The sequence below is a fragment of the Choristoneura fumiferana genome, chromosome 3 (assembly GCF_025370935.1).
Source record: "Choristoneura fumiferana chromosome 3, NRCan_CFum_1, whole genome shotgun sequence".
Classification (NCBI taxonomy): Eukaryota; Metazoa; Arthropoda; class Insecta; order Lepidoptera; family Tortricidae; genus Choristoneura; species Choristoneura fumiferana.
Genome location: NC_133474.1, coordinates 8,852,921 through 8,880,023, shown reverse-complemented (window position 1 = coordinate 8,880,023; position 27,103 = coordinate 8,852,921). Strand labels below are relative to the sequence as shown.

The 27,103-nt window shown below is 39.3% G+C and overlaps 2 protein-coding genes across 4 annotated transcripts in view; both read left to right on the top strand.

The window, feature by feature from the left end:
* Positions 1-27,103, top strand: part of Atg17 (autophagy-related 17) — a 69,426-nt gene that overhangs the window by 9,065 nt on the left and 33,258 nt on the right. For all 3 annotated transcript variants that reach the window (XM_074085434.1, XM_074085432.1, XM_074085433.1), the window contains 13 exons: positions 2,545-2,753; positions 4,248-4,474; positions 6,710-6,892; positions 8,022-8,194; positions 8,865-9,051; positions 9,639-9,922; positions 10,122-10,178; positions 10,259-10,388; positions 11,089-11,621; positions 11,816-12,062; positions 12,878-13,048; positions 13,308-13,426; positions 13,616-13,757. In XM_074085434.1, coding sequence (XP_073941535.1) covers positions 2,545-2,753; positions 4,248-4,474; positions 6,710-6,892; positions 8,022-8,194; positions 8,865-9,051; positions 9,639-9,922; positions 10,122-10,178; positions 10,259-10,388; positions 11,089-11,621; positions 11,816-12,062; positions 12,878-13,048; positions 13,308-13,426; positions 13,616-13,757 — 2,662 coding nt within the window. The remainder of the gene's footprint in view (positions 1-2,544; positions 2,754-4,247; positions 4,475-6,709; positions 6,893-8,021; positions 8,195-8,864; positions 9,052-9,638; positions 9,923-10,121; positions 10,179-10,258; positions 10,389-11,088; positions 11,622-11,815; positions 12,063-12,877; positions 13,049-13,307; positions 13,427-13,615; positions 13,758-27,103) is intronic.
* On the top strand, positions 14,122-16,602 carry LOC141426497 (uncharacterized). Its single transcript, XM_074085430.1, has 2 exons — positions 14,122-16,360; positions 16,427-16,602. The coding sequence occupies exons 1-2, from the start codon at positions 14,956-14,958 to the stop codon at positions 16,600-16,602; spliced, it is 1,581 nt and encodes a 526-aa protein (XP_073941531.1). The 5' UTR covers positions 14,122-14,955.

Genomic DNA, 27,103 nt, shown 5'->3' with positions numbered 1-27,103 from the left:
TATTTTGTGAGCTGTAGAATTCATTAGGTGATCATTTAACTTATTTCCGTACTTATTAGTAGGTAGTTACCTACTGCTACTTGTCCTAATAGTTGTTTCAAAAGGCTATCATGTCATCATTTTGCCAAATAAATAAATAAATAAAAAATGTGAGGATTTTCAGCTATAAATATGTATCTAAATATTACGCTCTGTCACAATACTGAATCTTTTTTGTTCACGTTTTTGTGTAGCAACAAAGTCCTAAAAATATCGCATCGGTGGTTTACCTACTTGTTCAGTCGATTAAAGATGTAAATACAGAGTCAAGCCATATAATCAAGCGTGACCTTGTTGGATTCCCGTTTTGTTACACTTTCTAGTTAAGTCATGGTTCATTTTCCTCATTATTTTGTAATATATTTCCGCATAAGGCACCTGTCTATTATAGGTCATGCTTGTTCGGGAGCAATCGCGTGATGAGATACTTTGCCGAGTAAAATTGTCATTCTACTTTTTTGCGCTACTGGCCGTAATTCGGGCGTCTTAGATTCGACACGGTCACAAACTAAGCAAAACTCTCATTAAAATGTATTCGAACGCACTTCCGCGTTTGTTTGGCAAATATTAGAACAAAAAGCGTATGAGTAATACGTTCTTATTAAGACTTGAAGAAACACTGATGCATATTTCATGTTAGCCAGTGTAAAAAAAAACCGGAAATGTCTCATGGTTAGCACGTTTTAAAATATGCGCGTCTCTGTTTTAAAAATTTCTTGAAATCTCGGAATTAAACTCTTACTACTTTAGTGTATTTAAACCCTTTTGTTGTAAAAAAAAGAAACAAACTCAATTTATAATAATATTAATAAAAAAAAACTCAATTTACAAACGTTGATATACATGAATACATGTAAAGTACAAAGGCGAATTTATTCATTTAGCTATTACCAACTGTCAAACTTTGAACTTTGAGTGGATGAGAGGAGCATTTAGTTTAGGACCGATATAAAGCGAGTTTAAAAGATAGAAATAGTAAAAATTATAATAAAATTATTTGACAAATTTGATTGATCGCAAGCGTTCAGAAGTAGCGTAGCTTCAGAAAACACAATTTAACGGATTATTATTGAGGTTACTGCACTGTCGTCCGCTATTTCCGTCGCGTAATAAACGTAGTGAGTGATACATGTATAGTAATCTAAGTTTAAGTACCTAACCTACCAACACTCTACAACACTCTAGTTAACTCCGTTCAATAAACGGATTATCTAGCTTTCGCTCGCGGCTACATCTACACCGCTTCCGGAAATAAAATGGATATTGAATATAAATAGTACTTTTTATTGCAATTCACAGCAAACGAGAACATGAAAACAATAAAGAACCAAATTGAGTAAAGACATAATCTTACTCTAGCCCAGTTATTCTTGACCGGTGGTCCCTGGAAGAACTCGTGGCCCGCGAATCCATCAACAACGAATTGCCAATAGTCTAGCCTCTCTCTGCCCGCGGCATCCCTCGCGTAAACCATTTGGGTCTAGCAGTCGGAAATTCCGGAATTGTACTAAGTTCCCTTGGGATTTCCCAAAAATATATATCGTAATCAACACATGCATGCACGCACACTTTCGCATCTATAAATATTTTAGTAGGTAAATTCTTATCTATATATAGAATAATTTTCTGGCATAAAATTAAAGTTTTATTTTATTTATTTATTCTGTCCCGTTTCCCCAGTTGACTACACTCACAACCGCAACCAACATATGTGTAAAAAAATCTTCGTTTTGTTGCTAAGACCCAGAAATTCTTACATTTCTTCGTATTGTTCTTATTTTAGTAATATCGTTTATGTACTTACTAAGAACTTTCTGTATATCGTGTACCTAATAGTCAAGATAATCGAAGCCATCATGACGACCGGATGGCCAAGTGGTTAGAGAACCTGACTACGAAGCTTGAGGTCCCGGGGTCGATTCCCGGCCGGGGCAGATATTTGTATGAATAATACGAATGTTTGTTCTCGGGTCTTGGATGTTTAATATGTATTTAAGTATGTATTAATCTATATAAGTATGTTTATCCGTTGCCTAGTATCCATAGTACAAGCTTTGCTTAGTTTGGGACTAGGTCAATTGGTGTCAAGTGTCCCATGATATTTATTTATTTATTTATCATCGTAAATCGCATAACTTCAATATCCCATCGAGCGTCTATCTCATGTGAACGTCTATAAATATCTCGTATAGTTTAAACTTGCCGAAGTAAATGTAGAGGCCCGAGGCTTTAGATGGTGTTTAATGATTATTGTTAGTTTATTTTGAGTGTGCACTGGATTAGTGTACTAGTTTCTATTGTTAAAGTTTTTGATCAAATAAAGGCGATTAAGGAGCGTATTGCCGTTGTGTTAAACGAACTTTAATCGGCAATTTCAAAAAACATCTTGCCGAATAAACCAAACAAACGAAAATACACGAAGCCAAATACTCTCCCATTTTCACGTTGAAATTATGCAATTGTCTCGTAAGCCACAAATTGGCTCAATCAGCATTTTACTTTCAGTCTCAACGAAGTGTTAGAATCTTTAGGCAAGATTCCAATTCTGCCGGCTCTGCAACTCAATGCCGAAGCGCATCGATTCTCGGCGTTCGACGTTTTTGAGGATGCGGATTTCGAGGGCCAATATTATAGGATAAGCCAGCCCTTGGATGGCTCGGAAAAGACTAATCAGGACTTTGGCGTAGAGGCGTTCAAATTATCTGAAGAAGATGGTAAGTTTGTACAAATTTATTAAATATAATTTTATTTTGTTTTTTATGACAAACAAGGTTATGACAAAGTTGAACTTCATTACAGGTTGTAGAAAACTTATCAATTGTTATGCGGCAATTACACTGAGTCGTTCACCTAACGCGATCGCCGAACTCGTGTCAAACTACTTCGGCGAACGAACGTCGTCTTTGCATTAGTCTGTCCGCCTACTGCGGCGGCCATATTAAGGCGGTGACAGCTGTCGCTCGCCGAATGCGGCCGACTACCGTGTTCTTTACACTGACTAAGTGTAATGCCGCATTACTTTACTACATAGCAACTATTTTTCATAAAAAGGACAAAGGTTTCTGTAGCAGTTAATTATCTTGTGTCAATATTCATTTATGAATATTTACATAATAGATGCTCGAACACAAAAAAACTTTAAAGTGAGATCACCGCAAGTCATAGCCGGCGCGGCGATGGACGAAAGACATAAGTTACGTCAGTCGATGGTAATAGAACTAATTATTATACAGTTTATTAGGATTAAATGTCAAGAGCTATGTTTTATCGCTGGTTTTATTAAACCGTAAAATTACATCCATTTACCTATTTAATGTGTAATTTCTAGTAAGCGCGAAATCTAATCGAGCAATTTATATATATATAAAATCAGAATCTCGGAAACTGTTCCAACGATTTCGATGAAATTTTGTATGTAGGGGTTTTCGGGGATGACAAATGATCTAGCTTGGTCTTACTTAGCCCGAGCAACGCTCGGTCGCCCAGGTACTTTGAAATAAAGGAACATAAATTTGCGCTCTGTTGCCGTTGTAACATTAAAACTACCTATCTATTGTGTGTAGGTTCCCGCGCGCAAAAGTACATATTAATTTAATTTCTCTTTTCTGTTCATATTCATGAATGAATTACATATTCTGCGAATTAATAAAAAGTTTTCCCCAGGGTCGCTCGCTGCTAATTGTCAAAGCCCGTTTGACGAACCTTTATTCATTGTTATGTTATAAATATAAAGTATCATTGCTAATTAATTATACAAGGTGATAATTAAGTAACTGAAAACCTAAAATTAGTTTGTTCAGAGTCGAGAGTTGAGTTGTTTACACTATATTTTAAAGTATGAACTAGTTTAGAAAAACTAACATGATAACCTTTCAAAATCCAACAGAATATGAACTTGGCAAAGGCCTTGGTCAAGGGTTCAATCAAATCCATGCGTGTTACTGACATTTAGCTTTATTGTTTTTACTTTTATAACGTGGATCAGAATTCACAATAATTTTGTTTGTTTGTTTATACTCTTTATTGTACAAAAAGGAAATGCAAAAGGTTACAAAAAAAGTGTTAAGTACATAGGCGGACTTATCTCTGAAGGGATCTCTGCCAGATTTGGAATTTTATCAATATTTAAGGGCTCTTTTTATGCATTTCTGTTATTGTTTTCTATGCATAATTAATTACTTCGTATTAATCTTCCGGAATGTTTCCAGTATTCGGCCACAAGGATGCGTCAACAAGTAAAGACGCGTCGCAGCCAGCGCCAACGCCGGCGCCGGCGGCGACCGAGCCCATCGAAGACTCCGACGAAGGGGTAACGTTCAAAGCGGCTTCGTACGAGAACAAGGAGGAACCCACCCTGCTGCATTGGATATTGGCTCAGGGCAATAAAGCGTCTTTACAGGACATCATAGATTATTGCCAGAAAGGATTGGCCTTGGTAAGACTAATTCTGTTATGATATAATAATAATAAGTCGTTTAATTCGGAGCTCCACTCCATATCGTGTTAGTTACAAAGAAAATCCTTATAGACTATTTTAGGAAGAACAATATATCATCAACTTAGAATGACCACTGTCTAAAATCTTGTATTACGAACTATTTGATTCCTGACCTATCGTAGAACGTTCTCACAGTAAGTTTCATAAGAAATTCCCCTGTCAAGCCATATTAAGTCGCTATTACGACCCGATCAACTTGTGAAAAGGCAAGTTTATCGCCCGGATACGGATCTATTTTTATCTTTCGTTCATCCAACAGAATATAGACACAATTACTTTTTGATGATTGTACATGAAAGTGATTTAAATATCAAACCGTAATTCAAAGTCTAAAACTTGTGTTTTTGTAAATTATGCCATCATTTTAATGGATGACCGATTTATTCCCTTTGAAATATATCCAAGAAGTAGGTATCATTTAATTTACTCTGAAGATAGTGAATACAATTGTGGGTATAACAAGAATGGTAAAATCCGTAAAATGGACACTTCCACGAAGATCTTCTGTTTTTCCACTCTTTCATTGTGAAAGAAAACGATTCGCGGTTTAGAATCTCCTAGTCTCCTAGTTAACATAAAAGACTTCCCTTACGTACCTTTAATTAACGGTGTTAAACCAATAATCACCGAAATCAGTATCAGCTGTCCCGCCAGGAAATGGTTACCGGAAAGAAAATTAACAAACCAAATTTGTAAGAAATCGTTATAAAACTAAATTTAACTCTGTCATACGTTTATACCAAATTAATTGCTACAGGTTCTGTTCGGTCAAACACTGCTGGTTTATCGGTAAAGCCATTATTCCTTATCGAAGTGTGTTTATAGGTTAAGATTCTAATTTAATCCAACCTACTGACTGAGTTTGACTCCGATAATGCGGGGTAGTAATTTCTTAACGGATTTTACAAAATGGTGTCTTTTTCGGCAGCTGAAGTTACATGTATATTACAATTCATAATTCCATCGTAATTTTTTGTGTGTTTACTGAATAGTAGTAACGTACGTCAAGTCCATCCTCAGGCGTGAAATGAAGCTATAAGACTTTAGTGACAAGCAGTCGTTGGTCATCGGAATTAATTTATAGTTATCAGTTATCAGTGTTCAAATAGACAAGCTGCGCCGTTCCTTATTAAATGTTTTGACGGGTTAGGTTAATGTGCGACTACGTAATGTAGGTCATGGTTTATAACTCAATTAGTACGTAACCCTAATTTTTTCTGACAATAAATATAACCTATGGCACTTTGGAATAATTTAGTATTCTAATAGTGAAAGAATTTTTAAAATCGGTCCAGTAGTTTTTGAGTTAATTCGTAACAAACATCCAAAAATCCAAAGCTTTCCTCTTTATAATATTAGTGTAGATATATCTCATGTACTTGTACAGTCGTTACCTGAATCGTATCCACAATCAATTTCAGGTTTTTAGGGTTCCGTAGCCAAAGTGGCAAAAACGGAACCCTTATAGTTTCGCCATGTCTGTCTGTATGTCTGTCTGTCCGTCGGCGGCATTGCTCAGGGAGCTAGAAAGCTGTAATTTTGCACGGTGGGTGGAAAAATTTGAAAAAAATCAGGATGGTAGTAAGTGTATCAAACTTACAAGGAAAACTATAACGGTTAAGTTTTCTTGAGATAGCAATAGCAGCCTAAGGTATAAAATATACCTAAACTTGGAATATTCCGTACAAAATACGGAATCCTTAGAAAAATATTACTTATTTTTTTCGTAATGGCTACGGAACCCTATTTCGGGTGTGTCCGACACGCTCTTGGCCGGTTTTTAGTAGATGCCAACATGACATTTGCAGCGAAAAGGTTCCATTTTCGGTTTCTTCGACTGTGCATATAAAGCGAAATTTGTCTATGATCAAGATCAGAGAGCTAAAAAGTTCAATTTTAAAACGAAATGAACCACTTAAGTATGTGTTATATCTCATCCAACTGTATCATGAGAATTACGAAGGATAGTTCTATTGTAAATTAACTAATTTTAATGAAATTAATCAGGTGTTACATTGCGGTGGTCCATATCAATTAACTGAGACAAAAGGCCTGGTAATTAATTGAGGTCGTAACGTTCCATATAAATGTCGTTAACGCTTGATTGAATAATTGAGGGTTTTTTTTTATTAAGTAGTTTCGAGTTAAAAATTATGGAACTTTTCTTTCTAGATTGACGCGGAGCCTCTCAAAGAGTTAGAAGAGGAACTCTGCAACGTTTTAGAATATGCCAACGTGCATGGCTTGAAGCAAATCAAAGGGATCGAAGACCGCCTCTACAGACTGGACCAGCTGTTGAGTGAAGTTAAGAAGTTGGAACGCGACCAGCATGACCAGGCTGCGTCTTTGATACAGGTCAGATAATGGTTGACTGAAAATTAGTCTTAACTGAGCAATAGACGACATGATGCTGCTCGTATTAGCCACTCCGTTTGAGATGGCTTGAGTTGTGTCAACTTGCAATTTTGAAGTATACATACTTTCTGGATTTTTCTAAATTGTACCGAAATTAGAACACCAAGACAATTAGTTGCACATTACAGCGCTTGGCGACAGAAGATCAGCTAAGTGTGAAAAGTAACTGTTTCGAGAACTTTTTGATAAAATTCGTCTATAAAATATGTCAAAGCTTAGGATGAAGTATATGTAATAGTAAGGCACACATCCCGGAATGTAAAGGAACTGAGTTCATTTCTTAGTCGTAGCTCAATACAAATATCGAAAATACAAACTGAAATATAGATGTACAGAAAACCCAGAAAAATAAGACCAGCGCTGGGAATCGAACCCAGGTCCTCGGCATTCCGTGCCGTGTGCTATACCGCTACACCACCGCTGGACAACGATACAGACACGAATTTCTCCTATGCACCTCATATCTCAGCTTGTGTTGTTTCTTATTTAGCCACTTAAGCAGCGACACTAGCGACATCTATGCCGTAGCCCTCATCATCATCATAAATAAGAAAGAACACAAGCTGAGATACGAGGTGCATAGGAGAAATTCGTGTCTGTATCGTTGTCCAACGGTGGTGTAGCGGTATAGCACACGGCACGGAATGCCGAGGACCTGGGTTCGATTCCCAGCGTTGGTCTTATTTTTCTGGTTTTTCTGTACATCTATATTTCAGTTTGTATTTTCGATATAGGTTTTACGGGATGACCGTAAAAGTAACAAAAAAATTGGAATTGACATAAAAAATTCAAAAAGATTCCAAAAAACCAATCTCAATACAAATACTTTTTGATTTTTTTCAATGTTTGGGTATAATTTAGAAAACGTAATTTCAAACGGAAAAACCGTAAAAATAAATACAAAATCGAGAAATAAAATTTTAAGTTCGAAGCCATACTTTGCTTGGTCGAACAACGATATTTCTTAAGGAAGTGATAGCTATTATCTCAATTGAGAAATAAATAGTTCGATAGTATTCATTGGTATTTATTATGTACGATCTAATTTCCCTATTTAATATTCTTACAGTACCGCGAACGCTTGAACGCTGCGTGCGATCCATCTATATTGACGACGTTGGTGCAGTCGCATTGGTGCCAGCTCGAGAAACTGCTTAAAGGGCATCAGACCCTCGTCGACATCAGACGGCGGATTGCGAAGTCCAAAGACGAGCTGTCTCACATATTGAAGGCGAGATTGAAGTACGTATAAGTCCGTAGAAAATGGTTGTTTCTTTGTTGTTCTGTAAGGGTTTTAATTGCTAATCAAATATGTTGTTATATTGCCAACACCTATTGGATTTTACCAGGGACTCCATGTGTACATGGAGAATAGAGTAAAATGACAGTTAAGTAAATGCCGAAGCTATGCAAGACTCATTTAACTGACTAAGCGGGAATGGACAATTTTAGAGGGCGACGCGTATCGTACCTAATCAAATTCTTCAATTCGATGTTTCTTCAATCTTTCAGTTCGGTTTTTAATTGTCCATTAAATGCGTGTGTAATTATAGCAGAAATAGCTTTAAATGTTAAACTGTACATTTAACACACGTTAAGAGACATTCCGCTGGTTAATTTGGTGCAATGGTAGTAATGGGATCATGTACAGGTAACTATTAACCATTTAATATGATAAGCGCAACTTGCTATTCATTTTCAACTGCAGCTGCGCGGAGTCCACATTTTCGTGAGGCAACCCGGGCAGTGAAATAAAGCTTGAGTTACTGTCTTCGGCTGCAACCTCTCGTAGTTAGTGTACGTAAACGTTGCGATAGTACTCTTCTGACGGCACGTAAAAAGTTCAGGAAAACAGATGAGGATCGTGTTGTTACGGCGCGCCAGTGTCACTTATCGATTTTATTGATTGCAGGGCGGTCCTTCTGATCGAGAACTCGATGTCCGTGCAGGATGCGCACGCGATGCTCAGTTTCCAGTGTTTCAACCGACTGGCGCGGTACTTCGACATCGTGGGGCAGTTGCATCGAGCGCCGCTCGTCTACGTCAGGGCCGTCCACGAAGTTGCCAGGAGACGGACCTTTTCGCAGGCTCACCTCAAGGTGAGAACTTAAATTTTGATTTAGATCCTTTTGTAAAGTTTTTACATCTAATTCTGGTATTCACACTTTCGTTTGTATGAAACCGTGCAGTTTTTAGTATTTTTGGAAATATCATCTTATAGAATGCAATCGACTAAGTTAACTTGGCCTAGTGTAACCGCCATGTCATTATAATGCTAATAGGGAACTTGAACTTTGAACACATACACGTAGTTTGCTATTGCACGTTGTTATTTGAACGATTATATGGGTCAATAGCCTTGTAGGCACGGGCAGTTCTTTGCAGCTTTAGGAGTAGCTGGCGTTGCAATCAAAATGTCAATAAAAATTGTGACAAAATTACTTTAGAAATAAATCACAATGTGACTCATGAAAGTTATGACAACCGTTCGTGTGTGTATGCAAAATTATGCTATGAGAAAAAAAAACAGAGGTATACATATGATATAAAAGTGGCTTGTTGAGGTATTAAGTGCTGAGTAGCAATCTCACCACACTGAGTAATACCAGATATTAATAAGATTAGAAAACTAGAGCCAATATACAGTCAATACGTGGTTTTTGTGATACTTTCCTCAATATTACAGTGGGCGACAGACCTGGCCGCGAAACTGATAAAAATCCACGAGGAAGAGATCATTCGCCGCCAAGACTTCAACTGTCTCTTCGAGGGTCACTTCCTCAAGAGTTTATTCCCGGGTATGACGGAGTTGCCGCCAGCTTTCGCGACACAGTCACCTCCTGTGTTTGATGCGAAGCTGCCACAAGTCACGGATGATGACGTAGAGCTAATATCCAGAACTTTCCCTCAACTGGCTTCGGATGTACCTAGTTATGACATGGAGACCACTGTGAAGTTCTTTCAACAGAGGTATGTGATTAAAAAAAAAGTTACCATAAAATACGTAGATACTTCGATGTAGGGACGAACCTGGAACATCCCTACTGAAATTTAGATTTTTCGGACCTCTCAACCTGTAACGAGGACCTACAAAGATTATTCTCGATAAATCGCAACGCGTCAATAATTTATTTCATAATAATGCTTAGCAATTCGTCTCCATTTGCAGAATAAGTGCCTCAGACCATCAAGAAAGAGATATCGACGTACAAGTTGATTTTGAGAAGTAAGTTAAACAATCATTAAATACGAAACAAAAAAAACGATGAATAGTCATTTTTTTATCTGTAAAATTATCTTTCATAGGGACTTCGAGTCGGAGACTGACGCAGGCGATTTCGAACGTCTCAGTCGACAGAGTACGTCGCAGAAACAGAAGGTCGACATATCGACGTTGTGCGTCCCAGACACAATGGCCGTCTCCACCGTGACCGAGGTGCGCCCTCTACCGGTGATCCCTGAAGCGGATGAAAGTCCCAAACGATGCGAGTTCGAAAACTCCGAGTTTTACATCGAGGAGTCGCTACCTTCCAGCTTGGAATGGGGTCGGGACGAACGACAGGTCAATCCAAACCCCGTGCAAATAATCAACCTTGTAAGATCTCTCTGTCTGTACACCTACTCTCGATTTTATCATAGGCCGGGCGCGATCGGCAACACAGATAGTAGTTTTTTTTTATCAGGGTTACGATAAGCAAGTCATTGGCCTTAGAGATAAAAAAAAGTTTCAATGTCTAGTATTCGAGTTCAAGGATGAATTGATTATTCTAGAGAGGTCTTATTAGAGTAGACATGTTGTAGTTGTTTTTGTTGCTCCTGTCTCCACCGGCCCCGTACCAGCTATGCCATAGCTCTCTGTTATGATTTACGCTTACTACATTTGATTGAAATCATACTTAGTATCATCATAAAAGCTGTCATTGCCTATTCGATCATGCTATTTCGTAATATTATTAACGTATCGTGTGTCATAATAACTAAAATTGACAGTTCAATTCTTTGACAAAGTTCTTTAAAAAGGCGAAAAATGTCGAACGGTTCCTGACTGATGTGATAATCGTTAATTGAGCTGTTAATTTTAATTATTATAACACATAATTCGTCTAGAAAGAAATCAATATGTTTTTTCACTGTAGGACAATATGGATACCCACAAGATTAACGTCGAAAAGTTACAAGAATTCCTGGTAAAGCTATATGGCTTATGCAGAGTTAATATTCTCTTAATAAGGGAAGAGCTCGCTAGATTTAAAGAAGAAATTGAAGAGCAGAAAAAATTTATAAGCGCAAAATACTTGGAAATATCAGAAGCGTGGGAAAAAAGTAATGAAGAGAATGCTTTGAAATTTCGCGAACAAACGCAGCGGCTGACAGTTGACCATGAATTAGAGCTAAGTGACATGAAAGCAGCCCTTAACAGTAAAGACGATGTAATCGAGACATTGAAAAAAGACAAAGAAGAACTGAAAGCGCAACATCAAAGGGAAATCGAAAGGCTAAACAGAGAGCACGAGAGTACAAAAGAAGTGCTGGAAAAATCTAAAAATGAGATCAAAGCTCTTGAAAATAAACTCGTGGAAGCTGAAGTTCAGAAGCAAAAAGAGCTAAAGGAATCACAAGAGAAAATGCACTTGGAGTACAAGGCGGAAATAGAGTCGTTACGGTCCAGGTGAGATAACATTAAGACATTAACCCATTGAACTCGATCAGTTTGTGATAAGGCGTACTATGCAATACAGACTAATATTACGTACGATTATTGTTTTATCACGATTAACGGTCCAAAGGGTTAACAATCTGACATTATCTTTAAATAACTTCCTAACTTAACGATAATAAAAAAATATTACAATTTTTTTACAGATTCCGTCTCGTAGCCCTCACAAACATGGACCGGTCACCATCAGAGTCAAGCCTCGAAAAGATCGAACGCACAGACGTCATAGAAATTAACAGCCACAACGCCATAGTGATGCAGACAAAGGAAAACGCCGAAGTAGAAAAGGAAGAGGCAGTGAGTCAGGCGGTGGCGAGTGTCGAGGCTGAGTGGCGCCAGAAACTGGCCGAGGAAGTTAGCGCTTTGAAGGCGAAGTATGAAGCTGAAAAGCAGGTTAGTTCATGAAATTTAAATCACTGCAGGTCGCTCTGGTCCTTTTGGCAGGTATCCCTTACGCTTAAGAACCGATTTTGGTATGAGACAGTTTGAGACCCAGAGAAGGACATAGGATAGTTTTTATCCCGGAATATTGCATAGTTCCTGCGTTATAGCGATAAACGAATTCTTCGCAGACGGAGTTGCGGCCAACCTCAACATTAGTCACTATTCTAAATTATATATTTTTTTTTTATTATTTATCAAATAATATATTATTTATTCTAAGTTACATATCTAAAACTAGAGAACCTCTTTATTAAATCAACCTTAGATAAAAAATATTTAATGTACACCAGAAATAGTAAGCGATTCAGAATACAGGCACACAGAGAGAAAATTACATTACATTACTATAAAAATCTAAATTAATAATAAAAAAAATAAAAAAATATAAAATATTGTCTTAGGTACTTCTGTTTTTAATGTATTTAACATGTTCCACGAATAAATGAATGGTCTAGGAATGGTTTGAAGCGGCCCCTTAGATATTCAGTCTGCAGGCACAGTCGAGTTCATAAACTTATGAGCAAACATTTGATCAAAAATATCTGAACACCACTCTATTGTTAACGGCGTAGAAGCGTGTTCAGATATTTTTGATCAAATTTTTGCTCACAGGTTTATGAACTCGACTGTACTTTGAATTGTAACAATCAAAGTTAATTTTGTACCTAATAGGTTAAAGCTGAATGTCATTACGATGTTGTTCCTCGCTTTATTTCGATTTAGAAACCCAATTTAGGCTGAAACAAAATCATAATGATTGACAGGTGACTGTAAACGACGTGACCCGTCGGCTGTTGTCGGAAAAAGATCGGCAGATAGATCTTCTGCGCGAGAGAGAGCACGTGTTATCGCGGGAGTGCTCGAAGTACCGAGACACGATTCAGCAGCTCACTGACCCGGAAACCAACGAGTACGACCCGCTGCTCAAGACTCAGGTGAGTCCACCGTGTGTAAGGATCGGGGCTCGGAAAAAGCAAAGCTGCACTGAGCGAGGCTAGGAAAATAATGTAAACCTATTGGTGGACTTTATCCTTATACGCCGCTTAGCTATGTCGCATAGCAATTCCGGAGTCCGGAGGTAATTCGTTTTTGACGGATAAATAAATAGCAAAATGTTAGGAGTTTTTTGTGAATATGTTTTTTATATTACTACGAATCCTTGTTTACTTTTAATTTTTGACACACTTTCTTTAGTTGGCTGCTCTTGAAGATGAAAAGGCACTGCTTCAGCAGCAGATACTAGATCTGAAGAAGGAGTTGGAGAAGAAAGTTGAAGAAGCAGATAAGTCCAAGGAAGAGGATAGTGAAGAAAGGTATAATAGTCATATTTGACATGTAGATTTTTGCTGTCTGTATGTTAGGTTCGATTGTAGCATGGTCTTCAGTCGCTCCTCTTGTATACGACATAAACGCTGTTATTGGTGCTTGTAGGAAAATTTCTGCTTTTTCCGATATTTTTTCAGTTTAATTATTTCCGACTATAGTAAAGTTCTGGTTTGTAGAACGCGAGAAGCGCGGCGGCGCGTGCGCTGCCACACTCCGTTCGGTCTCTCAGCGGGCACGCTCAGCCTGTCGTCGTGTCTGCCCGGACACACCGTGCTCGTCATGTGGGACCCCGACCATAACAATTATACCGTCATGCAGGTACTGTACTATAGTCAATATATGTTTCCATATGCCACTTGGTGCTGGTACACTGAACTCAATATCGGTCACTACCAACTGGTTAAAATAACTAAACAGCTAGCCGTTTCATTTAAAAACACCTTAAGCCGAATTCACATAATTTATCTGTCGTGTTGTGTTGTGATGCTCGCTGTCTTTCTCTCTGTCTCTCTCTCTCTCTATAGCTTGTGAAGCGACACAACACAAGCCGTCACAACACACTGCTTCAGATAAATGTATGAAACCGAGCTTTGGGCTTAAAACCCTTCAATTTCATAATACCCTATGCACTAATACCCCTAATTTTCAAATTACCATGGGCTCATAATACCTAAAATGTTAAATTTAGGTGTTCGAGCCTACGCTTGAACCACATTGAGATTACCCCTTCGATATTCGTTGTTTTTTCCTTATCTGTGGTAATGTTAGAGCGAGACACACTGTTCTTTTTATACCTGTCTCTTTCTCTCAAGCTCGGGCAGCGCGCGGTGGAAGCCATTTTGTTTTCCAGTACGCTTTCGATATTCGTTACGTGCAGACATCTACAGTGTTACAAATATAATCTTTGGTTTACCGAAGGACCCGAATGCAACTAGATACAACCCTTTCTGGGCTTTATGATAGAACAACGTGAGTAGAACTAAATCTCAAATTCCATGATGTTGTACACTATAGCGCCCGCGTAGGTTGGGTTCAATCTCAAATACCTGTACGAAGCGCTGTACTTCGGGTCGGGAAAACCATCATGCTCGGCTCCTTTCGGACCAGCTTAAGGCGATTTTGCCTATACTACAACTCGTAGAGTTGAGTCCATAAGACGACAAAGACCACGTGTCGACGTCGCACCAAATGTCGCCTCAAAATACTTTGGCGCACAGTTGTCATACGACAATGACTGACGACATTTTGTCGTACCTATAAGACGACAAAGGCCATTGTGTCGACGTCGCACCAAGGGTCGCCTCAATGGTCGACATAATGACATGTTACTGACGACATGTCGTCGTATCCCGCTGTCGACGACGTAAAAATATAACAGAGTAGAGTCGTACGACGGTGTCGTCTCGATTGTCGTCTGCGGTTTGACCACAGACTACTAAGGGATACAGATGCACACGCACACGTGGTCGTTGTCGCCTCGAATATAGTCTATGGTACATGAGGTGCGTTCCAAAAAATGACACACTTGGGCCTCGTTCCAAAACATCATTATGCATTTCAGATCATGCCAACTGCGACCACAATGGGGTACCTGGCGGACTCGCCGGTACCGGAACGAGAGGAGAGCGCTTTACGGAGTATTCTGAGGTCGCTAGACGAGAATTTCCCCCAGAACTGGCGAGACTGGAAAGTGATACACTATACCATGGATGAGCTGTTTGGGGGTCAAGATATACCAGACAAAGTGGATTCAAAAATGAGGTTTGCTGTACCGACATCGGATTTAGCACGGGCTTTCGACCCGGGAGCCACCTCTCTTTCGGAGAGGCGTTATAGGGCCATTAGAGCCTCTTTAATGAAGTGGCCCTTAGGAAGAGCCCTATTATATGCGCCACATTCAATAATGGCACAAATACACGAGCCAGATTATGATGCTTTTATGAATGCAGTTAAAACGGTACGCCCAAAACTGACAAAGAGGTCAAGTGTGACGTCTGAACTCCGTACAGATTCTCCAAAGTCACCAGAGGCAGGGGGCTCTCAGAGTTCGGCAACCCCTAATTCGAAGTCGACGAATATCCAGGCTACGCCACGTCCTACTACTCCTACTCCACTATCTCAGGACAGCAGTGGTCATCTATTGGCGTCTATTCTTAGCCAACAGATGGCGCTGATGAATAAGTTTTGCGCAGCGCAAGTGGAACAGCAAGAAGAGATCAAAGCATTAAAGGGACAGAAGCAGAATAACGTGGCAATGGATTTAGATTCTTCCTTTGCGGACAGCATGGTCTCTGATGAACCGAGGGAAAGTTTCGTATTAGAAAAGAATTCGCCAGTACATGAAAGCGAATCGTCGGAGGATGACGATACCTATGACTTTATGCCTAAGACTACAGAGCAAGAGCCTAAAATTAGAAAGGCTGACCCTAAGGCACTCAAGTATGGTATCGAATGCCAAAGACTAGGTCAGTCAGGATGGGCTAATTTAAGATATGGAGAGACCGGAAAACTTTTTCAGGCGACACCAGCCTTTTGTGCCCTGAAGACAAACACCGTTTTAGCAGGAGTCGCTCCAAAATGGAAATTTGCTGAAACGTTAGAGTCCTTCGATGGCACCCTGGGGGCAATCACAAACGGTCTTATACAGCAAAGATTAATCTTCGAGGAAATTCTGGCGAGTCTTCCTAAGGACGTGAGGAAGAAAGTTAAAAAGGAATATCTGGGCCCGGAATCAAAATTCAAAAAGAACTCCACCGATCTCCTGCAATACGTATGCGGGAAAAGGACAGAAGTGATAAGGCTGAGGCGGAAAGTATTCACTCCACGCAACAAGGTAATCAAACAGATCATTCATGAAATTCCGCCCTCTGAAACACATCTGTTTGAGGAGAAAATGCTAACGGACGTAGTTAAAGAGCAAGGTGGCTTACACAAAATTTTTCCCGCGAAACGGGCAACATCGGCGAGTACGAAGCTGGCCACGAAAGAGAATCGGCCACCGGCTCGTCCATTTCGCCAACCCACTCAACAATATCGCGACCGCGACCCAACACAGGGAAAAAGTGGCCAAAGACCAAAAAAGGAAGGAAGTTCCTCCTCAAGAAAACCAGCTAAGCCCTATTTCACTGCTCCGCAGGAAAAGAAGTGGGCAGCCCGGAAATGACGTTTTTCAAGCAGGTCGTCTCGCAAAATATGCGAGACAGTGGGAGGGGGCACCGACCAGCATTCAGAAGATCATCAAGGGATACAGAATACCATTTGGGAAAAAACCGCCATTGGAAGGATTGAGGAAGAACTCTTTCAGGTTCACAACTCCAGCCTCTCCCCAGATGGACCTCGAGATAAGAAATCTTCTGGAATCGGGTGCCCTCAGGAAAAGTCTCCAAGCAAGGGGCTTTCTATCAACCTTCTTTCTAAGGAAGAAATCAGACAATACTTACAGGCCAATATTCAACCTAAAGAGGCTGAACGAATACGTGCTTACACCAAAATTTCACCTGGTGAACCATTTGCAAATACCTCGTCATCTAAGAATAAAAGACTTCATGATGAAAGTGGACATTTCACAAGCGTATTTTCACATCCCAATACATCCAAGTCATCGTCGCTTCCTCTCGATGGCATATCAAGGTCACGTGTACGAGATGACGTGTCTACCCTTTGGCCTAGCGAGCGCCCCCTCGGCGTTCGCGATGATCACGAACTGGATAGCACAACAACTAAGACGGAAGGGCTTACGGGTAATTGTCTATCTAGACGACTTCCTCTTCATGCACGAAAACTCTGTAGTCCTCGAGCGACAGGTACAATGTGCCCTGACATTTCTCCGAAACCTGGGCTGGCATATAAATCCCGAAAAAACATCGAAAAAGGCGTCGATGAATCTAGAATACTTGGGGATCACGTGGGATTCAGAAATCAATGCGAAAAGCCTGTCAGGAGTGAAAGTGACCCAGCTACGGAAGTGTATATCCAAGCTTCTAAAGGAAAGGCTTTGGAGTTGGCACGATGCGAAAGTCTTCTTAGGCAAGCTGGAATTTGCAGCAGCTGTAATACCCCTAGGACGCTTACATTGTCGCTTCCTGCAGAGAGCCCTTCGCCACCTCTCGAGGAGAGATCCACACACGAAATTCAGGATACCAGAAGTTATAATACCAAGACTAATATGGTGGTGGGAGAACGCTCACAAAAGCACCGCAATTCATCATGCGGACCCGTCAATTTTCATAACTACGGATGCTGCGGAAGGGGGCTGGGGAGCGATTGTGAACGGGCGTCACATGTGGGGAAGATGGACACCATCACAGAAGAATTGGCACAGCAATGTAAAAGAGCTCTGGACAGTGTACGAAGTACTGAGTCGTTTAGGATCCGAGCTACAAGGCAAAACAATCATGCTCCAGTCGGACAACCGCACAACGGTCGCTTATATCGAGAAGCAGGGGGCACCAAGTCCCTGAAGTTGCTAGAAGCGGCGGAGAAGATATTGGTACTTTGCCAACGCATGAAATGTCACCTAACTGCCCGGCACATTCCTGGGGCTTACAATGGGATAGCGGACGGACTGTCCAGACAGAAAGCGCTGCCCGAATGGCACCTCAGTCGCCGGATTCTAGCGAAGATATTTCAAAAGTTTGGAAAACCACAAATAGATTTATTCGCCTCGAAAAGATCAGCAGTAGTTCCCCTGTACGTCAGCGAAGATGCAACCGACAAGGACAGCCTATTTACGGATGCATTCAGCAGGACATGGTGCTACGACCTAGGGTGGATTTTTCCTCCGCCAGCGATCATACCGCGAGTCCTCAGTCACCTGCAGAAAGCCAAGGGTCGATTTCTTCTAGTGACGCCACTTTGGGACAACGCTTTCTGGGAACCGGAACTTTGCCGGTTGGCTCAAGGTCCCCTTTCCAAATTCCGAATCTGAAGGATCACCTAAAGGACCTCCGCACAGACTTGCCTCCCCAGGAGTAGAAAACCTGAGATTGGGGGTTTGGATGGTTCAGGCTGGGCAGAACAAGTAAGCGGATGGCCTCAAGAAAAAATTGACCTGCTAGAGTGTTCGTGGAGAAAATCTACGCTCAAGACATATAGGCCGATTTGGAAAAGGTGGTGTGACTGGGCTAAAACTACAAACACATCGGTGAATAATCCCAGCGCCCGACATCTAGCCGATTATTTATGTTATCTCCACACAGTGCTTAACCTGAGAGCAAGAACAATCGCTTTGCATAAGTCGGTAGTAGCTAACTTCAGCAACCCTCTCCAGGCAAAAGAACTATCGGGTCACCCACTAATTAAGAGAATTTTGAAAGGTATAATTGCAGGGGATCCGCCGGTCAAAAGATGCATAACATGGTGCATAGAAGATTTATTGAGTTTCCTAAAGAGATACGACGTAGATGAAAGTAGTCTCTTCGCAGTGGCGAGGCATACTTGCGTTTTGCTGCTACTAGCTACGGGCAGAAGAGTCCACGATCTAACGCTTTTATCTTTGGAAAATGGGGCATTTGAAGAGAAGCCAGGAAGAATTGTGTTTTGGCCAAAGTTTGGATCCAAAACAGACTCCTCTTCTTACAGGCAGTCGGGCTGGTTACTGAAATGCACTTCGGAGCGCTCTGAAAGGCGCTTAGATTTAGTGTATTGGGTCAAGAAACTCATTTACGTATCAGCTGAAAGACGAAGACCAAGCAACCTCTTAAATCTGTTTATCACTACAAGAGGAACCGCTAAAAATGCTTCTAGAACAGTAATTGCGGGCTGGATAAGGACGCTTTTTAAAGAAGCGGGTATTTCAGCATCGGCGGGAAGCTTCAGGGCCGTAGTGGCAACGAGCAATTGGACGAGCAATCGTTATAATATAGACGAAGTACTGGCCAGGGGAAATTGGAAATCAAGAAACACTTTCATTAATCATTACTTCCAGGAAGTTCGAATTGGTAGCAAATCAAGCTCAAATTTGTTATGTGAAATGTTTAGCCCTACCTGAGGAAAATTATTATCTATTACACTAATTTTAATATCAAGGTGATTAACAAGGTGATTCAGGGAAATTTAATGTCATTTGATTATTGTGCTCAGAAAATAAACTTGATCTCAATGAATATTGTGATATTAACATTAAGAGATTAAGGGGAAAGAGATTATAGCATGTTATTAGTTGAATGGAAAATAAATATAACGAATTTAAAATTGTTTCTTTGCATAAATTGCAGTTAAACGGAAACCCTTGTTTTTCTCACAGTACGCTTGGGCAGCGCCGGCAGATAGTAAACACGTCTCAATGTGGTTCAAGCGTAGGCTCGAACACCTAAATAGACCCGTTTTACCCCCGTAGGGTATAAAACGGAGATTTAGGTTTCAGCCGTAGCTTGAACCACCCCTTAATTGCCTTGCCGGCTTAAGGTGAGTACTGGAAAACAAAATGGCTTCCACCGCGCGCTGCCCGAGCTTGAGAGAAAGAGACAGGTATAAAAAGAACAGTGTGTCTCGCTCTAACATTACCACAGATAAGGAAAAAACAACGAATATCGAAGGGGTAATCTCAATGTGGTTCAAGCTACGGCTGAAACCTAAATCTCCGTTTTATACCCTACGGGGGTAAAACGGGTCTATTGTCTCTTGTATTAAAATGAACGAAATTCATTATGACTTTGACTTAAAATGTCGTATTCTCTGAATACCTAAAAATTAAAATGCACAATTCATTCAAATTCCGAACGACAGAAACAACAAAATATTTAAACAATTCAATATTGAAAACACCCAAAAGGCAAAATGCCTAATTTTTTTTAATTTCATTATTGACTTTTAGTATAGTTCCTGTTCAACATACAAATTTAGGTATTTTAACTTTTGGTTGTTTTAAGTGTATGTTGTTTTGCCATGAAAGTGATTTTGAAGTTTAGGTATTAAGAAAGTCAGCCATATTAAGATTCCGGTGTTATAAGAAAACAAAATTAGGCATTCTGCAATTTAGGTATTTAGAGACCAAGAAGTTTTGAGATCTGGGAATATTGATAAAAAGGTAAAATGGAATTTAGAAGTTATAAGCCCAAAACGAAACCGATACCTTTCTGATGCGTCACTACACAATACGACAGATAACTGTAAAAGCGGCTTTACAATCGATAAACTACAATTAGTAGAACATGTTGCATCAGTCGACGCTCTACCAACTGGTTAAGTGTATTTTTTTATAATTTCATTTACGACAGATGGGACTGAGTAAGTAAACAATCAAAATAGAATCTGGCAGCATTAAGTCAGCCATAATGTTTAATGTGGGATCCCTTTGTTTCCCATACATTTTTTTTTTACTCATATCGTTTTAATGCCTATAGTGTCTAGGTCTAAGAAACCAAATCCATAATATGGCATACATTTAATTTTGAAAGTGCTAATTCATTTAACTACAACTTTAGATAATATGACTAATAGAAATTATGTTGAAAATAATCTGATTTGCGCGAGCGAGCGAAGCGAGCGAGCAAGACGGTTCGGAGCAGAAGCGACTCGGATAGGTTAGGTTTAGAAGGCTAAGGCGGGAGCAAAGCGGAGCGTAGCTCCTGCCTTAGCCTTCGATGTTAGGTATTTTTTTTATAGCAGTCTGGATAATATTACTTCACAAATGATTTTTGATCTTCGATGTTCCTATAAAAATTGTTTATTATAAACTTTGATTATTATGCATACAACTACAGTTAGGTTTACATTCGGTAGTTAAAAAATTATGTATTTCATTTTTCTGATAAATAATTGAATTCATTCTTATAATTATTATGAGTGTTTTTATTGAATTTAACATTATGACGTTAAATGTTATGACTAACTTATCAGGTGACTATCAATCATTATGACCTGCTGAAAAAAGACTACAACAATTATTATAAACTAGTTTATTGCCTTTAATATTATGGAATGGTATACTATATGGACATCGAATGTTTAAACTAACCAATTTTATGACTTACGATAATTATGACCTGCGAAAATCGGAACTTCACTTTATACTGTTTAATGTTATGACTTAAGGGGTTTGCTCCTGGTTAGCTCATGAGCAATGTCCCGTTAGATGGCGCTGTTATCAATAGTTCCTTTTTTCAGGTTTTTTTCGTAAATTATGAAGAATTATTTCACCAAAAACTAGTGGCGGGAGTATCTAAGCGTAACCGATTTTTTGACCCCACACTCGAAATGAAATATTCCGCCAAAGCCGCAAACGAGGTGCTTTACTTTGAACGTCGATTGCGGCCGTATACGGACACTAGGAGCTCACGCACACACTCAAATAGACAGCGCCAGCTAGCGAAAGTCTATTGCGACACTTAGCTACCCGATCGGGGTACTCCTTCGAGTAATATTCACATTTTTTTTATCGAGTCACGAAATTTTGTACTAACTGTACTTTACTCGAAAATTTTACTACGACCTATAAAATCTATAAGTATTTTATTGATAATTAGAAGCAGGGTCTTGGATAACTGTTCGCATATTATAATACGAGCCAAACGCCTTTCAAGTGGTCATAATATGTGTACGATAAATTGAGAAATTACCGAGATTCTGACCACGGTTTCTTGTCTTGGTTGATGGTCTTGCTATTATTCAGGTTATATTTATAGTTACTTTTCGTAGTTACTACTCTTGCTAAAGTGGTCATGGTCGTCGGTTGAAAATCGGTAGCAAATCTACAGGACGAGTTTCTTGGGAAATAGTGCGGTGTTTGTCCTTACCTTCCACGCCGCAGAGCTGGAGTTTGGAATTCGTAGTTGGCAATAGAGAGCGCTGCCACCAGGGCTCTTAGTCATCTTGTACGACACGCACAGGAATGCACAGGCAATCAAGTTTATCAAGGGCATCCGTAAAGCCAAAGTCCCTTAAGACACTGTTACACATGCTCTTTAGTAGCAAGAAAGCATGCTACTATTGAGCAAATACTAGCTAGTAGCATGTGTGAACAGGACATGCTACTATCGAGCATGCTTATTAGTGGCAAGCTCGAGACGGGGTCGAAGGGGGAAAGGTAATAAGAAAGTGTGAACGCGTTTGCTTCAGTCCAGTAACGAGCATGTGTAACAGTGCCTTTAGACATAACTAATATTTTATGAACAGTGCTTCGTGTAAGCTCTTTCTATCAAAAGAGGTAATAAAATCCATACAGAGTTTACTATCCTAATTATCATCATCATCATCACTGAATTTCTGTGCTAAGACTTTTGGTAGAGAATTAGTAATCATAAACTGCTAATATCAATTATTAATAAGTTGCTAACCATGAAAAGAGTTGACGAAGAGTTTATCTAGGCTTCTGCATCTGGATTTCTCAGTTCGTATATATAATTACTAGCTTAATCCCCGGCTTCGCTCCCGTTGAAGAAAAAAATCTACTCTGTAGTGTAGGTATTCGAATAAAAAAAAAACTTCTTGCACCTCTGCGATCCTCAAGGAATACGTTTGCCAAATCTCATGCATTTTTAGGCCATGTTTGCCTTTATAGGTATAAATAAATACTTACGAAATACTTACATAACAGCAAAAGTTCACCCACTCGCCGATAACTTGCGCCGATCAAATTGCGGTAAAAATTATCCCGTGCTAATTTTGTACCTACTTATCTCTATAAATTGATTTTGTTAGGATATCATAACCGATGATTTGGCACAATCAGCAGAAGACTACGAGCAGTTCCAAAATCATCTACACTCCCTTTGTTACCTTCGAGTCGAAAACAGTTGTCGATTGGTATCATATAACTACCTATTGTAAGTATTATCTGCTAGGATTTTTTTCCGATCCAGCAGGCTTGTAGTCGTGTACTGGATTATTGGCAGTGTTTCCTTTGGATGTTCGTGCGATGGAACTATTGCGTTTTTTTTTGCATTAGTTCCTTTACAAGACTTGAAGGAAAAACTGCGTTTATTTTTTTGCCTTTGTTCCTTTCGCAGTAGCATCTTCAGTTCTTGCAAAGGTACAAAGGCGGAAAAATAACGCAGTTCTTTCTTCAAGGTCTTGTGAAGGAACTAGAACTACCGCAAATAATCCGTCGTACTTGCAGACTACGGGCACGTTCAGTTTAGCTGACACGTCATCATCGGAGACAGATGTTGCATCAAACCTAATTCGAAGCAGTCAAGCTCATAGGTAGCTGAACAGTTTGGTACTTTGTTACAGCAAGCTACAGTGCTAAATATGAGCATTTCTAAAAAAGTTTGTACATTTGATTTGCGACTCCGATTTGGGTAAAAATTTGCAGGTAGATAGTCTCCCGAAATGTCCTAATTAATTTGTATGGAAAGTTCCTTTTTGTTACCGCAAATCCATAGTTTTGGTAACAAAAAAGGAAATTTCCATACAAACCAATTGGGACATTTTGAGAGACTATGTTATTACGACTCAATATCGTTCACTCTACAAACCTGCAAATTTTTATCACAAATAGGAGTCGCAAATCAAATGTACAAACTTTATTTGGAAATGCTCAAATAGTTTTACATGTCCTCAAATACTAAGAGTAAAAAGGGAATGTCTTTACTTTGCTACTTTTTGATCGCTCTTTGCCTGTAGTATCTACGGCTAACTAGTCTGGTTGACAGGCAGTGGGTATAATTAATTTGTAATTTTCCCGCTGGTACAGTAAATTCATATCCCAATTATCATGCCAATTATTATGCATTATAAATCAAGTAACTATTTTGGAAACAATATATTTTTAGACACGAGTAATATTTACCTCGACGTTTCGGCAACATTACAGTGGCCGTGGTCACGGGTAGACTGAAGTGTGGGGTGACAAATAAAAATGACCAAGTGCGGGTAGTTCGAAGGACTCGCGCTGCTAGGCAGACTTGACACCCCACACTTCAGTCTACTCGTGACCACGGCCACTGTAATGTTGCCGAAACGTCGAGGTAAATATTACTCGTGTGCGTTAGCGTGATAAGTCCTGTGCGTGGTATTTTGATTAATTCCAGTTTATTTTAATTATTTTGTTGCTCTATTCCTCTCATCTGTCTGTGCACGCGAGCAGGCTGCAATTACCAGACCCATCACTGCCGTTCCGCCTGTGACAGTTGCAGTTCTACCATACAATCTTTTCTTTGGGGTAAGTAAAATGCAGTACGTCGCATTAGACAGCGTTTGAGAATAATTATCAGGATCAGGGGGTCAGGTCTGCTAGTGAACAACGTCGGCATTAGATTCAGCTAATACTTTGAGAACAAAAAAAAGGTATAAACTTTGTGATACAAGTTAAATATGCCCGCTGTCCAGTCAATCAACAAGCCAACCGTACCACTAGCAATTTAATTTTTGAGCTTGACTGTTAGTCAGCATCTAGAACCTACAGTATTTAATTTTGCCCTAGGTTTCTCTGCTATCAACCGTGCGGCACAGTTAGATCTATGTGATACGTTCCTACATAATATAATAACATGCAGTACACGCCCTCCTCCACCTCCCTCCTCCTACATGAAATAATATATATATCACACAATACCTAATAATAGTTATATAGTAGGTATTTGTGACAGCTAGTCGAGCTTGTGTGACATATACTATACATACATAATAAAATATTGTTTTACATCGAAGAGAAGAGAGCGGGCGTGTATGTAAACTTATTGTATAGATATTTCACATGGACGTAGTTGTGGGGCACGGTTCGTAGCGCAGAAGTAAAGTAAAAAATATTGTTGTCAATTTATATGAGGTTCCGCAAATTAACAAGTTCTCTGTCCCGAAGCAATGTGCAGCGTTCTTTTGACACGTCGCCATAGTAATGATAAGGTAATGTAATATCCCCGTAGCAATTTTCATTGTTTATCTAAATGTGGTTCAAGAATAAAAATAATTATTATAATGTATGTAATAAAGTTTATTATTTTTTCGAAAGAACAACTCCATTATTTACATCACTGGTCATATGGTACATGTGCCTCATGGACGTACCAGTAAAGCCACGCATCAAGGGTCAAGGAACCTGGTAACACCGAAACCACTCAATTATTCAAGTATTTATTTTGTTCATCTCTATCCACTCAAGACAAGATAGATATACAATCGAACCAATCAAAAATATCACATATTATTACACGTCTTTCTAGGTCAGAATAAAAGTATGTGAAATATATTTTTGAAGCATTATATTTTATACTACACCTCGTTGTTTCGGGGGTCAATAGTATGAGCGGCCAATTTAGTGAACGGCATGTCATCGTCTACTAAAAGTACAATTTATATGATATTGGAAAATTGGAATGGTAGGTGTCCGTTATCTCACTCCATATCTCGGTAATGCTGTATGCGGCATCCTATTAACGCCATAGCCCACTCCATGTGAATTACTGTCCGGATCTGGCAACTGTAGAGGCCTGTCCGCTAGCACATCCTTATAGTGTATTAGGGGATAGACCTCCAAAGTTCTGCTCATCTCATCTATATTAGATATGTTGGCTGTGGTCCCATGCCTTTCAAATGACCGGGTCCAGATGGGTTCGTGATCGAAAATCTGAACCAGCTATTACAATAATAAGTAACGACCTTTATTTCGGACAATATGGCCCAGATTTTACGATGTAAACATTTCAGTCAAGCATATTGAGTGATTTTGAAAATTGACAAATTTGAAATTTGGGACACTAGATTAGATGAAAATTAATGTACAGCCAATATGACAGTTTTGACCAACCTAACTTCTATACTTACTTAGTGCCTATAATATAATGCAAACTCAATAATCAAAAATTATGATAATATAATAAAAGCAGTGACGCGAAAGATACAATTTGTAAGCGGAGATCTTATAAAATTAGCTACTAGCCGCGTGCACCTACCATGCAATAGTCCTAAATACAAAAGTCAAGGTACCAGAAGCTTAAAAATATAAAATTTGTAATAATAGTTACACATAATTAAAAAAAAAGTAAGCTCACAATAAAAAATTTATCAATATATGAACTTATACAATTCTTCTGATTTTGGTTCTTGATTCTGGGTATCTGTATGCGAGATTGTCATTTTTACATGAGTTTACTTTTCTTCTGTAAGGCAACCTGACAGTTCAGTAGCAATGACACTCTAAAAAAGAACGTCATACTACCTACTACAGTTATCGCGGCCGGCTCAGTCAAGAATGTCTCTAAAGCTAGACATGAGCAAAGTCTAAACATGTGATTGATATTATTATCGATATCGATAGTCAATATTTAGTCATCCTGTGACATAGAGCATAACACTAACTCGTTTGTTAAAAAAATTGAACATATAATAATTCTACTATTTTTCTACTACAATGTTTCACGCAGAAGAGATTTAAAACTATCGCGAAAAGACTTGTGCTAGCACTTACTAGTGACAAAACAATAAATAAGTTAATAAGATTTCAAGTAAATATCGATCCACGCAATCTCCAGGGTGAGACAGCTTCGAAGTTGAGTGTCATACTTCCTGGCGGTGACATGGTGTCGCATGGAATTCACTGACATCAGAAAATGTAGGTACATGAAAATTTTTTAACAAAAATGGAACCGATTATAAAAAAACAAAAAAAAATCTACTAATTGAAGTACTTTCTGGCGGGCGCTATCTTTTTCACTATGAAGCAGTCGACTTTTCTAATTTCTTGTAAATCAGAAAAAATGTACGAAATTGTACGCTATAGTTTT

Bases quoted from the DNA above. Each gene is read 5' to 3' on its own strand.
- LOC141426497 (XM_074085430.1), top strand. From the start codon at position 14,956: ATGACACACTTGGGCCTCGTTCCAAAACATCATTATGCATTTCAGATC. The intron at 16,361-16,426 runs GTGGCTTACACA...TGGCCACGAAAG, and splicing joins GGACGTAGTTAAAGAGCAAG to AGAATCGGCCACCGGCTCGT.